This window comes from Girardinichthys multiradiatus, chromosome 18 (assembly GCF_021462225.1).
Source record: "Girardinichthys multiradiatus isolate DD_20200921_A chromosome 18, DD_fGirMul_XY1, whole genome shotgun sequence".
Taxonomy (NCBI): Eukaryota; Metazoa; Chordata; class Actinopteri; order Cyprinodontiformes; family Goodeidae; genus Girardinichthys; species Girardinichthys multiradiatus.
In genome coordinates this window covers 18,850,328-18,867,097 of record NC_061810.1, presented here as the reverse complement: position 1 = coordinate 18,867,097, position 16,770 = coordinate 18,850,328, and the positions used below count along the sequence as shown (strand labels likewise).

The window sequence follows — 16,770 nt, the reverse complement described above, 5'->3', positions numbered from 1 at the left end:
GGAGGGGAAACCAAGAAAAACATGGACAAAAAGATTAATAAAGAGTGGGGGAGAAAGTACACGACATTAACAGGATAAGAGACCAGAAAAAGTCTTGTGCAAAGAGAGAGAGAAAATTAGAAAAGAAAATACTATCTAATCATTCCAGGAGCAGTTTGAATTAGGTCCAGAGGCTCCAGATAACCACCATCTTTACAATCATGAACATCATTTTATTCAACCTTTTTAATAAGCACTGGCTGCTCCTCTTTTTTCTTTTCATTCCTCTGCCACAGTACGAGGGATTCATGCCATTAAATGGTAGATTACTCATTTGAGACCATTCAGATAGTTCTTTTTAATCCACTCTGTTACTGCTTTCTTTTGTCAGTGGGTTTCACCTTTAACACCACCGCTTTATGTATTTCTGAGCTATAGATAAATTATGTAAAGTAATTAGTTTGATACTGATATTGTCTTGTAGATCAGTGTAGCAACTATAAAAAGCCTAACTAACCTAAGGAAAAAAACACCTAGACATCAAAAACTTGAACAGCAAATTTGTTGCTTTAGTTACAGTTAAGCAACAAAATAACAGCAAACAGTGTTGTTATTCTTCTAGTATGTTTTAGTTCTGATGAGATGGGAATCAAATTCAGTGCGCTGTTTTTGTGAAAATCACTTTGGTAACAACCTTTATCATGCTGTCATGTAAAAGCATGATAGTCTGTTTCCATGTTTCCACCCCATGGTTTCTTTCTTGACATCAACCAGTCACAAGGTCTTAAAAACTCAGGCACAGCTTCAGGTGTTGACAGATACACAGATGTTTTATATTGGGCTGCACCTCTCACTAAGTACATTTTACATTCAGAATTACTGTGTAATATTTTGTAAAAAAAAAAAAAAACAGCTACAGGTGTTTAAGCAAGCAGGGTGTAATCTTGTATTCTCTTCATCCTTCTTTCTCTCCTCCACTCTTTCCTCCTTTTCTCCCCTTTTTATTCCCATCTCTTTATTTTTTGAGCTTCTTTTTTCCTTTTCATTTCAGTCTCTGTGTCCGTAACAATTGAAATATTCCCAAAGAAGTTTATAATAAAGTTTCTTTTATAAATATCAAGCAGAGCTTTAAAGCATTAGCTGTGATGCTCCGCTTGTGAAAGTAAATCTGTTGGGCAATTTCTTGGCACTCAGACAACAATTCTGAGCGATACTCTGCCGGACAGGACACGGCAAAAAAAAACACAAAAAAAAACTCAGCCACAGGACAGTAAGTAACACAGGCCCTTTACTGACAATAAGCTTTCATATAAAAGCTTCTGGTCCCACAAAAATCTTTAATAAATCGATGTACAAGACATTCCATTTGAAATGTCAATGAATACTGCTCATTCTGCATCACAGCTCTGTGTAAACATTCATGGTGTCATACTAGCTTTTGACTACAATGTTTCTTCCTTAATCCTAAATTGTGCAGTGAATTTTACCCAGGTTTGATGTATTTTCCCTGCTGTTAGTACAGTTACAATCAACAACTATCAACTGCTGCTGACTACAGGACCACAGTGTTAGAAAAATGTTTACAATGTGATTTACGCTTTGAATTATGCATTAAATGCACCTTGGACCAGCTCATCAATCATCCTTTGATACTGCAGTATGGTAACTGTAGCAGACAACAAGAGCAGCACACATACTGTAACATTATGTTGTGTACGTAGAAATGTGGTGAATATATTTAGAAAAAATGGTCTTTGCTCACTGTTTGACAATGAGCTGATACTTTGACAGATTTTTTTTATTTTATTTTGCTTCCAGTTTGTATGTTTTAACATTGCCACTGATATGGTTGGTTATGATTGTCATAGACGTGTCTGTGGCAACCCCTAATGTTTGACAGGCCGGCTGGGAGACAATGTTGCTCCACCAACTACAGTAATGATGAAAAGACATGCACTCTGCCAATTCTGGGGTTTGAAGTTGAAGTGATCAAGGTTCTAAACTTATGTTTTGGGAATATGGTTATTTGTTTATGAATATGAGCACTAGCTTTTTGCCAGCAAATCACTTTCATATGAAATATGCTTTCTCTTTATCTAGGTGGAAATGTATTAAATAAAATTGTTCCCTCTTACAACTTTTCAGGTCCAACAAACTTTTCACCTAACTAGAACTAATCTACTAAAATAATACTCAAGAGTAAAATGCAAAAATCGATTAATTTATAAGGAATGCACACTTAACATTCATGGAGATCAAACCAGCGGTTTATGGACAAAGGTGAGAATTATCAGAACTCTGGGTTGATCTGGAATATGGGAAGCCACAATGAACAGCTATGAGTATTTTCAAGAGGACGAGGTTCACCACTTTGTGAACAATTTCGTGAGCAAATAGTCCAACAGTTTAAGAACAACCATTCTCAGTGTTTGCAAGGAATTTTGGGATAGGGATTTCATTATCTACAATCTATAATATCTACAAAAGATTCAGAGAATCTGGAGAAATCTCTGCATGTAAACATAAGCACACCGTGCAAAGTGAAAGCAGTATATCAACAACACCCAGGAATGTCGCTGGCTTCTCTGGGCCCAAGCTTATTCTGTGGTCATGGACGTCTTGTCCTTTGTGCTAAGGAGGAAAATGACTATCCAGATTATTATGAGCGCAAAGTTCAAAGGCAAGCATCTGTGATGGTATGGGGTTGTGTTAGTGCCCATTGCATGGGTAACTTGCACATCTGTAATGGCACCATTTATGCTGAAAGGTACATACAGGTTTTAGAGCAACACATGCTGCCATCCAAGCAACGTCCCTGCTTATTTCAGCAAGAAAATCAAAAGCCGTATTACAACAGCGTGGCTTTGTAGTAAGAGTGCAGGTGCTAGACTGGCCTGCCTGTCATTTTTCTCCATCCATCCATCCATCCATGGGTTGCAGGAGGCATGGTTGGGAGATGTCAAGATGAAAAAGGTTTGTGAAAACTAACAACATAATACAAAACCTGTAAAACCCTGAAACTGATAAAAGTGTTTCTTTTTACTGTAAGTAAATAAAATATGTTACCATCTATGGTGCTAGCCGCTGTTCTGTTGTCAGTTTGCAAATCTTTCTCTGTTTTCTCTTTTCTCTTTACAGGTGTAAATGAATCATCTGGATAGCTCATTTCTAGTTCATTGTTTGTAAATCTCCATGTACCTGTGCTTCCTCTCTGCAGGAGTCGTCTTCTGGTGGAGTCAGGTTGAGGCTATCACTGGTCATTTCATCCTCACTCTCTTTGTAAAACACACACAAACAAAATTAGAATAAAAGTGACCTATGTTTTCTAGCTAAAAAGAATAACACTTGTTTTCCAAGATGCTCAATAAACATTTTGTGTGATTCAGAACATGCTAAAGTTTCAAGATGAACAGTAAAACAGATTGTCCTCGTTTGTCATATTTTGAACCAATGAAGAAACCATTTTCATATCACATATTCAAGAAAAAATTTAACATTTGATGTAAGTGTCCTTGACACTTTAAAGCCCTAATAAGCTGATAGCATTGGCATTCAGCGTCTCTCTGGTCAAAGAGCTGAAGGAAGTAGTGGAAATGAAGGATGAAAAAGATGAAGAGAGGATAGAGATGATGGATGAACACAGAAATATTTGCAGATGTGTAAAGCAAGAGAATGCAAGTGAAATAAAGTAAAAGCAAGGTTTGAGAAAGCTGTGAAAGAATAGACATTTCAACAGTCAATAGCTGACTTTTCTTTCTCTTATGTAAGTGGTGAAGGGTCAAATCAGGTCTAATTTATCAGAATTCACAAAATGTATTTAATATTAACTCTGCTTTCCCTTAGTCTCCTGTTCTATCATTAGCTGATCAATTCTCACACATGATATACTGAACATGGGACTAGTCCAGTGACATTTCACAATATACATCCAGATAACATAAGATTCCTTTGGTGAATTCAATTGCAAAGAAGTGCTCTGTGTGTTTAGAGATTATTTTTTGTTTGTTTTTGTTTCATGATGGGATTTTAAACCTGATAAATAACCAACAACCATACACCTCCTGTAAACATAGAGCACGACTGCATTTCAAATTTGGGGATTTTAGGCTTACATTTGATTTGAAACTTAAACTCTGTATGTTCTGGTCACTAAGGTTTGGTGATGGGAATTCTGCTGTGGTGGTAAAAATGTTAGTTTAGGGGTTCACAATGCTACATAGTGTTGCCATGGTGATACAGAAATAAATGTCTCTGTTTATGTGTGTTTGTAGTATTTCAGGGCCATTATTTAGAGTGCAATTACCCTTCTGTTTGCTACAGGTTATAAAAAAAAATAATTAAAACAACATGTTTCATAGTTGGATCTAAATTTGTTTTGAGAGCCCAGGGGAGTAAGAGGAAGTATTACTGTGATATTTACAAGCCGTTAACATTGCTGGTAAACTGTGTTTAAGCTGTGCCATGAAAGTTATTTTCTTGAGATTTCTTTACTGCATAGAACTGTAATCTGTCATGCTTAAATAGAAAATATTATTTTGCTTTGCTGTTTTGTAATTTAAAGATTTTTATATTAAGTTATTCTTCAACAAGTCTATCTACAGTAGTTGAATTGTATTTTTATGGTCAGCATACAGTGACTTGAAATGTGACAAACACACATGTTGGGGTGGCTAATTGTGAAATGAAAGGAAAATAATTGATGGTTTTGCAATTTTTACAAATAAAAATCTGAATCGTGTAGTAAATCTTGGTACACTTGCCAACAGACACAATCAGAAACACTACAAACAAATGCACTCACAAAGGCAAACATATATTGTTATCGTGCTGCATTTACCTTCCAAATACTTTTCCTCCTCTGTTTCCACAGCATTATCAGTGAGATTTGGGGCGCGGTTTGGTGAGGTACAATGTGCCTCCTTACATGATGGAGTTGATTTGTGGTCACCAGCATCTTCATGTTTTAGAACTGATTTATGACAGAAATATGGAGGACCATTGTCTGGCACAGGGTTGGCTATCGAAATAATTGACTCCAAGGCCTTTGATGTTGGCTGTGGTTTTACAGTACCAGGTGATAAAGAGTGTGTGAGCTGATTGTCTAAAAGAAGACAATCTGGTTCACTGCTGGGAAGCTGGAATTGCTGTGGGGAGATTAGATTGCTTCTTGGCGTTTCATAAGGGTTCACAGATGAGATTGTTTCTGCAAATAACTGGGAGGATTGTTTTTTTTTTGTATCACTTTGTTGTGGAGTTGAGTGGCAAACCTTTGGCAATAAGACACACTGAGTAGAGCCTGATGGAGAGACACTGAAGGTAGACCTCAGGGAAAAAGACATTGATGAAGAAGGTGAAAGATTCTCCTCTGGGATAACTGATGTTGCAAAATCCAAAATTGAAACCTCAGTTGTAAATGAATCAGAAGGCTGGGAAGACTTGTGAATTATAAATTGTGAATCTGGTAAGGAGGGGAGGAATCGTGGTGATCCACAGTTATCTTCTAATTTGTTTATAGTGGGAGAGCTAATGGACCTTGATGGATGTGAGTTTGGTGGTTTGGCTGATTTCTTTGATGTTCCGGCAGTAATACAAGCAGATGTCCCACAATCAGAAGTTGATGCTAGACAAAAAAAATCAAAGAAGGGAATATAGTAAATCATGTTTATTTTTATAAGAATGTTGCTAAAGACTGATTTAGAAGCATTTCTGCAATCAAGTAAAAAATATTAGAATTAATTCAGGATATCAATCTAATATTTCTGGAAATGTCCAGAAACCTTCACAAAAAACATTCCTATTTTAGGGATTTTTAGTAAAACACAACTTACCGTTTGCTGAGTCATTGATTTTTGAATTCTGGTCTTCAGGGCAATGTGGTTTCCTGCCTGTATTCTGTTGAACTGATGTGATAGATGGTCTGGGTGGATGATTTGGACATGGAGAGGAGTGATCAGCTTTTGAAACCCTATGAACAAACAGGGCAGTTTAGGACGTTTGAGTCCGTTCCCCCCAGGAGATTTGCTGAACAGCTGAAACTCTGAGTGAAAAATAAGCACCTTCTCAGTTCACATGTGCCTGTTGATGGCCAAATGGGACAATGGATGATTCTAATTTGTTATCGCCTTTTTTTCTCTAATATAACTGATTGGATGGTAAATCAGATTTGCAATGTAAAGCAATTGATCCCAAATCACTTAACTACTCACTCCAGCTTTTATAACACTGCAGTTTATTCATCTAGATGTACACACCACTAAGGGAGAACAGAGAGTAATTACCTTCCTATCTCTTGTCTTAAAAAACAACACATATTTTCAATCTAGTGAACATCTGCTTTACATCGATTACGTTACCAGCGACTAGAAACATGTTATGAGTGGCATTTAAAGTCTAAAAACATTTTAGGTGCACATGTCACTGTTTTGTTGGCAAAAGCAATATACTTTGCTGTGCTGATGAAAACCCATGCATTTTTTACTAGCAAGAGTCTGACCCTGGCTAGTATCTTAATAGCAATGCTAAGGACTTTTTTTAAACAAAGCCATACATTATGTTGTTATCCAGCTTCTGCTCAGAAAACGACACCTTCTTTATATCTCTGCATATCTGTGTAAAACAAAGAGACACAATGAGGGTGACTGAGATCAATGGAAAGAAATTGTTTATATTGTGACCCTCTTAGTACATTTGTAGGGGTTTGTGTCTTGATGTGCTAAGTAAATGCTTTTGGAATGGTTATTTTATTTTTACCTCATCCAAGACTTCTATGTTAAGACACAATCCAGATGTGGAAACCTGTGGCTCATTCATGTCCTTGCTGACAGGGACATTGAACAGCGATGACCAGTACTGCTGAAAATCCTCCTCTTCAGCTATAAATATAAAATTCAAAATATGTTTGGGAAAAAGAGACATGGGGCATATCTACATAAATATGTAGCATTGTTTTGTAATTCAGCTTAACTAACTTTTTACTTGCATTAGAGTTAAACAAATGCACATTTGTTCAAAGGAAATTAAAATGGGTTAAATACTTGTTTTCTATGGTTTATTTCAGTTCAATTCACTTCACTTTATTTATATAGCGCCAAATCACAACAGATTTTATCTTAAGGCACCTTACAAAAAAAAGTTCAAAAGTATAGGAGTATTAAAACTCCATTATTATAGGGAAAGCCGTAGCGCTCCACTTATGAAAGTAAATCTGTTGGGCTTCTTGGCACTCAGACAACAATGTCCTGTAGCACTCTGCTGGACAGGACACGTAAAAAAAAACATAAACAAAGGATCAAAGTTTTCTCACTGAACAAATATATCAGTAAGTAGAAAAAGCACCCACTAGCTTTATATATAGCATGGTAAAATAAAGGCAGTCACCACAAACAGGACAAAAAGTGGGACAACATGGACATTACAAAACTGTACATTTCTGCAAAAGGACAAAAAGACAAGAATAAAAATGGGAGCCTGTCAGGAAAATAAATATATACCCCGAGAGAGGATGCTGGTGGCATCGTCATGCTCAGGGTTTACTTTTCTTCAGATGGAACTGAGTTTAATCTTTAGCATTTAAAGATCTTTTGCACCTTTTATAACCTGTCTTTTTATGTTTATAAAACAAATATAATCAAAAGTAACAAAGACATTTAGCATACACTATAAGCTCACAAAAATGCAACAGGGGGTCATCATTTTACTATTAATTTTAATATCTGTGTTGGGACCTACAGCCATGGATTCCACATTAAAACTCCGGTACAGACTTTTCTGGAACTTTTCAAAATAAAGTGCATTAACAGCCAAGAAAGGGGATAACTGCGGACTTCCTGTGGCGCCATTACCCAAAATAAAGCACAACTCCGAAGGGGGAAGGGGGGTAGCACAGGATGTCCCAGTGATGCCACTGCCCGTATAAGACGCCCACCCTTCCCGCATATCGCTCTCTTCCACACGGCCTTGCATAGGGACCGGATAGGAGAGGAAAGCGCGCTGATGTCTTTTGCTGGCAAAAAGACATAAATTCAACTGGATCCAAAGCCATACGATCATCGATCATATGCAAAGTTAAGTAGAATGAAATACTGTCTGTGTATCCGGTGTTTTCATTCATGAACGGGGAAATTAAGGTGTAAGAGTTGCTTACCTTTCTCTCCGAAGCCCCGCAGAAGCAAACCTGTGTCGCAGAGAGAGATCCCCGGCAGAGAAGCTGTTTCTACAAGCCCAGTCTGAAGGAAGTTACTACGGCCTGCACAACCGTGTTACGGTAACGAACAGCTGGGCAGCGGACAGGCCGAGCCACCAGCTCTCCGGAGCTAACTCGTTTGTTCACAGAGTGAACGCAGAGGTTAGCTACCGAGCCAACCGCTTGTTGACTGTATACCTTCTTCAAACTTCGCCCTTGGACAACATTCCCTCAACATGGTCAGAGGTTAGGTTTGGGCAGATTAACAGATAGGTTTAGGATGAAATGATCTAAACGTTTTCATGTTATGAAGTTTTGTTTTGTGGAACCTGGCTATCTTTAGCGCTAGTAGGCTAGCTACGGCACGCGCCGGTTCTGTGTTCTTTGTATGTTGTAAAGTTAAGATAAGCTTTATTTAAAGGGTGATTTTAAACAGAAGATCGCTCATAACGCGCCGTCCGCGCTTATGCATTTTAACCCTTTTATTAACTCTGGTATTTTAAAGGTATGTGTTGATTCTGGTGCTAAGCTATCCACTTCTTGCTAGCTTAACTGCTAACGGTAAGAACACGTGTGTGCTAGCATTAAGGCTAGTCAACAGAAAGGTTGTTGGTTTTCAGGCTAGTGAATAATAGTCCCTGAACATCATTTACTAGAGGTGATAACTAAGTAAACACCATTAAGCCACATTTCTCCAGAAAGATTTGGCTCTTTTTCAAAATACTCAATAATATTTATTCAAATATTATTTCAATAAATGAAGGCAGCTAATTAGACACCGTTGAGAATTAGTCATCCAGGAGGTTGGTTTTATTCGGCAGATCATTATTTAAAACATTATTTTATTAAAATAATATTTTACCTGATCTTGCATTGTGATTGGTTGTCTAAATGTTTGCTGATTACTTTCTAAGTTAGTTCCAAGACTAACTTAACTTCACTTCCAGATTCTTCAAGATAATCCTTGGTTCTCAAACATAAACATTGCATGGTAATGTTGCATCACTCTTTTTGGTCATGATTTTCAATCATCTTTAATCAACTTGTTTATATTGTACATAGCCCATTAGTCTTCATTATTCTTTAATTCTGCTTGGTAGTTTAGTTGGATTGTTTTAGCATAGTAAAGAGTTTGTTGATTGAAATATGTTTGACTTTGAGTTGACTTATTTTTGTTAATAAATTCTTGTATTTTAAGAAATTGTGTGAATTCATTCCATATATTTGCAGAGTTTATGCTGTTCAATAATGTCAGAGCTTGTCTCACACCTTTCTATTCTGTCCTAATACCATCGCCTTAATGGGGCTGGTATTCATAGGACAATCCTTAACAGACCGAAATATTATTTGATAAAATATTAATATTAAAATATTAATATTAAATATCAAATAATATTCTCAGATTCATATTTACAACATCTGAAACTTTTGTCCACGTGGGTTTACAAAAAAATGCCCTCCATCATAACACTGGTTTCTACTCTGGATTAAATAATGGATGAGTTTTTCTTGTAACTGCATGCAGATAAATCAAAACCAGAAGGGTATTTGGGAAATGTAGCATTGTTCAGAACTTGATAACCTATTCTTACCACCTGCCTCAAACCTTCATTCTAATTTATGCCTTTTACAACAGGTTGCAGAGCCTCTCTCCCTCATCTATCTTTAAATATGAAAGGGCAGAAATGAGCGTGTCAATGAATAATAGAAGCTGTTTACTTTCTACATATAGGGAGAAACCCCATGTCTTAAATTCTCATTTTCTTTTGCTGACAGACCGATGTGGTGGAATAACAGCAGTGTGTGAGTATATTAGAGTTTGTGCATTTGTGTGTGTGTTTAGCATCTCTTGGCAAATTTACCCACTCAGGCCACATTATATGATACACCTGTTATTGCTTGTTAATACAAATATTGAATTAGCAAATCAAATAGCAAAAAACACAAGCATTTACAAATGGTGAAGACGACTTGCTAATGGTAATCAGAATCCGAATAGAGAAGAAAGGGGATTTAGGTCACTTTGAACATGACATACTTGTTGGTGCCAGACACCCTGGTTTGAGTATTTCAGAAACTGCTGATCTTCTGGAATTTTGACTCACAACCATCTCTCAGGATTACAGGGAATGGTATGAAAAGGAGTGGCAGATTTGTGTCTGAAATGCTGTTGTTAATGTCAGAGGTCAGAAGACAATAAGCAGACTGGTTCAAGGTTTCAGAAACAGAGCAAAAGCTCTAATAACCACATGTTACAACCAAGGTATGCAGAATACCATATCTAAATGCACAGCACTTTAAATTTTAAAGCAGATGTCTTACTGCTTTCTTTAATATGACAATTAGTTCACTGTACTCCAATGGCCTCCACAGTTATAAGATCTCAATCCAACAGAACACCTTCAGAATATGGTGAAACAGGAGTTTCACATTTTCACAGCCAAGCCCAGAAAGAATACAGTGGTTAACTGAATTATTGTTTAAGTTAAGTAGAGACCTGGGGTTGTTTGTAATTTTGTATTGATTAATATGTCTTTCTAGGCTCAAATAGGAGTTGGGCAATTTTGAATAGCGTCACCTTCTTTCCATTTTCCTCAACTGTTGCTTAAGAATACGACACTTTCCATTAGGATTCAAGACCATCTATCTTATTGGGGCATCAGCATCCAGAGCGAGTTGTAAGGAAGAAGCAGAACACAGTCTGCTGCTGCAGAGAGATCTGCTTTTCTCCCGCAGCTGCAGTGAGTGTTTCTTTTTTGTTAAAGATATTTTTTCGGCACTAGAGGCCTTTATTTTTCATTTTGTGACAGTAGGCAGACAGAGGGGGGAGGCAAAGGTCGCCAGGTCCGCGACAGCCGCATCGAGAACTATAGCCTCTATACATGGTCGCACACTTAACCCCTATGCCACCAGTGCCATGCCCGAAGTGAGTGTTTTTTAAAGCTCTAGAAGTTAAAGACAAAAATGTGCATGTGATTTGCAAGTTATGTCCGGGAACAAAGAAATTATCCACGTCCATGACCAGCAACTCCAACCCTATGAAGCTCCTTGCATCGTCTCACCCTTCCACAACACTCGTGGCTCACAACCCGAGCCGTGCTGGCCACTGCCAGCGCGAGCTCCAACAATCCTACACCATGCAAACAGAAAAGGCATGATTTTCCAGGTCTGGAACTTGTTCAATTTAGATTTAAAAAGTAACTGAATAGTTACTTTGTCTAGTAACTAGTTACTAACTCAGTTACTAACTCAGTTACTGCAGTTACCTTTTGGGAGGAGTAACTAGTAACTATAACTAGTTACTTTTTTAAAGAAACATTCCCAACACTGATAGTTATTTAAAGTATTTTGAGTATATGATATTTGAAACATTTTTTATTGTGATAAAGTATGATCAAATAGATACCTTTGGTTAAGCATTACTTTGGCAGAGTTTTCATGGTCTTCATGAAAAATGGTGTATGTAATACTGGTCTACCACCTACTTTTACCCTTGGTTGTGGTTAAAAATTAGAACACTCCACTGACTGATAAGCTGCAGATAGTGAACTGCAGACTACCATCTGAACCCCAGCTCCCTTTTCATGCCCCATCCCTTACTGTGTTAGGCTTGAGCCACCTATAACAGCCCTCTGCACAATCACAGCCAGTGATTACCTGTCACATTGCTATGAATAAATGGGCAAGGACTGATGCGTCTAACCCACAGAGAGAAAGAGATTTTCCAATTGTGTGTTTTTATATCTGAATGTGATTTGTGTGGATGTGTGCTTGTGCAAGTCATCTGTCAAACTACTCTGTTGAAGAGGAGTTTGTGTAGTTTGAGAGCCTGTTCTCAATGTGTGTATTAGAAAGATTAGATGTACAGCAAAAACATTAAGATCTCAGTATCATTCTCCTTTTTGTGTCAAAAGATCTACATGACTTAGAGAATGATAGATGACATGTAGATGCCTGGTCATAATTCTGTATTACCAGTAAGGCTGGAGACCATATCTTCCTCAGTGTCTGTGGTAGGTAGTGATTTTATATCCATGCCGAAAGCCAGTGATGGGGGACTTTCAGCTGGTGTTCTGAAAACACAAAAGTGATTTTATATCAGAAAACTTTAAATGTAAGCAGAACATATGTATTTTTGATATTTCCTCTAAAGTTTTCTGTCCCTTTAGGCCTATGTATGTATGTATGGATGGATGGATGTGCCATATCATTTCATCCATGCTAATGGATGTCAACATAATGATGTCACATAACAACATAATAATACAGCACCCATAAGTTTGTACTTCATCCAGTTGGAGGCAGTAACGCAAGCCACAGTCAGTTTGTCAACTGCCATTAAAACTCAGAAGAACCACAACAATAGTTATCTCTTACGATTTATGTTAAACCATGTTGCATTGCACCCAGTAAAAAAAACGACATTTGCTCATCATTTCAAGTGCTGTATCAGCCGGCATACACACCACGGGTTTCCTATCTGAATCCTGCAACGTGTTTGGGTCTAGGTCAACTCACATGGACTCAGTGAGAGTTAGACAAAGGACTTATCCTCTGTTAGGGGCTTTAGTAACATGAAAGTGATCTAATATAGATTACCAACAAACTGCAGTTGACCTTCGAAAGGTGAAAAATACATCTAATGAAAAAAACAACTTGTTTCACCTATGAAGAAAAACGGAGCACAAAAAGGAAATGAAGAGACAGAAGCAGCAGCATTTGTACTCTAAAAGTAACTAAATTAATCCAGCAACCATTTTTCACACTGTGAAAGAAATATGGAGATGAAGCAGTACAATTAAAAAACTATGGGGTAAGAACGCTGTCAAAAACAATGTGAATGTAAAGACGGAAATGCGTGCATATTAGTCAATAGTTGTGCATAAGTAAAATCCAAAAGAGGTATTGTATATATTCTCTATAAGAATACAAAATAAAATGTTACAGCTTCAAGAAATTACAAAGTTCAAGTTTACAGTTGTGGTTTATTCTTTATGAATACAATATGCTGCAACAGTTTGTGAATACGATTTCTTTTCTTTGAGAATACGAATTTACATCAGCGACTTGGTGTCACGTGATCTCAGGCTCAGAATATAGTGGGTGGAGTTATACAATGATGTTCAGTAGGTGGCAGTATACACCTCTGAATTTGTTGCAAACCGCCAGCAGAAGAAGAGAAGAAGAAGCAGCAGCACTAGCGCCAAATAAACGGACCAAGAGCATATTAACGACATTAAGACATATATAAACCTTTTAACATTACCTGGCTTTGTACCATAGTTTCTTGGTCCAAGACCTGCAAAAATTCTGGGTCTTGGAAGGAAGAGCACTCACTTACCCTAGCTGCACAGGCCAGTCAGCTTGGTTAAAAGCTTACTTTCTATAACCTGCAGGCCGTGCACAAATCTACAAGGGTGATAGACTTTACGACTATAATATAGCTGAGCACTTTTAGCCGATTCTTTAAAGCTCTCTCCTGCTGTTCCCATTATTATTAAAGCTTGTTAAAATTCAACCTCTCCTTCTTTCCTCCCTCCAGCCAGTAAGACTCTGTCTCTCCATTAAGCTGTGCTACCATCACCGCTTCAGGGTTATTGCACTCCAGATTGGCTCTATAGTCTATTCCACAGTTAAAGGCTGCTACAGTTTGGGATATAGAGCATTCCTGCTCCAGCAGAGAGAACGCCCAAACCTCCACTCAGCTCTCTTTCCTGCTGACCTGCTCTCAAGCTGACTACTAAGCCCAAGAAAACTGCTTAAATAAAGGTTATAATAACAGGACCCGCAGAAGCCCAACCTGCAGGCAATGAACTGCACAATAAGAAAGAAAGAAATTGCTTTGTTCACTAGTGTCTGACTATGGAGACTCAGGTGAGGCATGTGTTATAGTAAAAAAAAAAGTGTTATAGGAAAAACAGTGCATGCAGAGTGTTTTGGTAAATAAGTAAGTGGTAGGAAAGAATGCGTGTATTGCTGAAAGGGGCACATGTGTTATATTATGTTACCTGTTGTTGTACTGAACGTAACAAGTTGTCATTTGGTGACCAATATTCTGTTTGAGAAATACATAGTTATATGTTCATAGAATATTGTAATGTTCAAACACAAAAAATAAAAAGAATTATTCTGCCAAATTCTTGTTGTCGAACATTGAAAACGCACAATTTTAAGTAGGCATTCATTTTATAATTGGATATAATCTTTAGTTTGAATAGTTTGTATTAAAAGGCATTTGCAACTGGAGCTATTTTCTTGCTTCACAACCAAATGTTTTAGCTGTCAAGGGATGCTCAGGGAAGTTCAGATTTTTATGTGCTAAACAACAATGTGTGATCAGGGACAATCGAGTAGCAGAAAAGGAATTATTGAGCCTATTACCTAAAGTCCATGTTAGTTCAGGAGGTTTGCATTAATTTGTTTTTGCATATGAACAGCAAAAATATCGACACAACAGCAATGAGATTGGGGCAGCAGCATTTTAGGAAAACATGACATTGTTATACTATTGTTGAATACTGTGGTAATGATATTTGGAAATAACCTACATTTTCCTCTCACTTTTCTTGGTTTCCAATGATGATGGAAAACAAATAGAGTAGTACAACAGAACATGTTATGTTTGGTATCATAATGTCAAAAACACCCTCCTTCAATTTTAGCTTCTCTGACACAACAGTTTATATCAGGTGTTGACATAAAAGGCAGCAAAAGTCAATTAAACTAGACAAATATGCTATTGGCAAGCAGAGTTTGAATGGAAAACACCTTAAATATAAATGTATGATGTATATAAATATATCATATATGTTAAATACAGCACCCAAACACTTCTTTGGAGTTCAGATATTGCATACAATACCTGAACTCCATCAGTTTTTTTCCATCATCGTCATGGAAATAGCGATGATGATCACGCTTCAATATATCATCCAGCTCTAAATTACCCTGCAGAACATTGTGTTTTAGCTAGCATAAAGTAAAATGCCACCAAATCATAATAACATAGTCTGTATACTCTGTACATATGCATATTATCATGCCTATTAGCAAAATGTTTTCAAACAAAACAAGGTAAAAAACATCAACCAAACAAACAAAACAAAGAGTTTTATCTAACACAACTAGTCTGGAATCTGGAAAATTGCTTGCTGTATTCATGCCATGTTTTAAGTGATTTGTTTCTTTAACAGAACTTGAATATGTGAATTATTTAACAGACTTTTGAAAAGTCGTTTCTAATAAAAAACGTTTTAACACATTTATAGTTGTATACTTTCCTTTGGTATATATACTGCCACAATGTTGGGAAATTCACTGTTTTAAGCTTATGTCATTAATAATAGTTAATGTAATCATTGACTATGTCATTTAAATCCTACAGGTTGGCAAACTAGCAGCTGGACCTCAGTTTTGTTGGCAGTTCTTTCATTGCCATATCCAAATTCTGACTTAAGAACAGAAGACATAGAATAAGAATCTTCTAATTGTAAAGGGACATAACTTTTGAATGCTTTCTGATGAAGCAAAGATCAACATCCTTGAACAACTTACATTAATCCAAGTTAATTAGTTTGTATTTACCTTCCCAAAACTTAAGAAAACAAAACTGGTACCACTTGAGGCAGTAATTGTACTGCCAGTTGTACTTGTATCACAGTTTGAGAATCATGAATACAGAATACCGAACAGATTTAGGGCCTATCTGAAAACAGTTTGTGTGCTTTGCATATGTATTGTTATTGGTACCTGCGGTGCTTCTTGAGAAGCAACCTATCCATGTAGGTAAGGCTGTTTTCAGTAAACTCCAGCTTGACAGTTAGGTTCTGTTCTGCTCCTTCTCTGTTTTGTCCTTCAGATTCTCTGTCTGGAGGGAGGTCAGTCTGGGTCGACGTGGCTGACATTAATGCTGGGAAAATATGGAAAGTGGGACATCACATTAAAAATGAGAGAAAAGAAGAAAAACATAGCCTAAAGTAAAATAACAGTGAGTCAAAGACCCATCCAAGACTCACAAAGAAGGCAGAAAAACATCTTGAGAAGCCTTTTCTCCACACCTTTCTTTAACAAGTGAGAAAACACCTCGCCACCATGCCAAAAGTGCCAAAACAATAACAGATAGAAACCAGTACCATGAGAATAAGAAAAAGATTCAAACAATATCAAAAGAACATAGTGATCACACTGGAGAAAAAGAAAGACAGAAGTAAAGGAAATTTTGTGATTGTTCTGCAGACACATTGGCAGTTCACGGTGACAACTTTAAATTGGGCCTTGGGTTCATTGGCATTACAGAAATAATTAGCGCTGGAGGGGCTAGCAGCAATTTGCAGAGCAGAGTGAAAGGACAGGAGCTGAGTTTGTCCAAGCAGTAAAGCAGAGAAAAGATAGGAGGACTGATGATAAGCACAAACACCTGGTCAGATGCACACACAAACACAACCCAGAATAACAGTGTTAATAACACTCCCATTTAACCCTTAAACACACGGTATGCACCTAAACAAACATAGAAGCAGTCTGGATGAAAAGGCATACAAATTAATTAATATAGTTTTACACATAGACCCAAATGAGGCAAGTATTGATATAAGGTGCAGTATTGCCCT

The 16,770-nt window shown here is 37.2% G+C and overlaps 1 protein-coding gene across 6 annotated transcripts in view; it reads right to left on the bottom strand.

The window, feature by feature from the left end:
* zbbx (zinc finger, B-box domain containing) overlaps positions 1-16,770 on the bottom strand; it is an 80,314-nt gene that overhangs the window by 21,755 nt on the left and 41,789 nt on the right. For all 6 annotated transcript variants that reach the window (XR_007042268.1, XR_007042269.1, XR_007042270.1 and 3 more), the window contains 7 exons: positions 15,911-16,070; positions 12,137-12,234; positions 6,730-6,851; positions 6,527-6,585; positions 5,808-5,944; positions 4,817-5,599; positions 3,178-3,254 (listed from right to left, as the gene is read on the bottom strand). Coding sequence is in view for 3 of the 6 variants with exons in the window: in XM_047390885.1 (XP_047246841.1) it covers positions 3,178-3,254; positions 4,817-5,599; positions 5,808-5,944; positions 6,527-6,585; positions 6,730-6,851; positions 12,137-12,234; positions 15,911-16,070 (1,436 nt within the window). In the remaining 3 variants the exon portion in view is untranslated. The remainder of the gene's footprint in view (positions 1-3,177; positions 3,255-4,816; positions 5,600-5,807; positions 5,945-6,526; positions 6,586-6,729; positions 6,852-12,136; positions 12,235-15,910; positions 16,071-16,770) is intronic.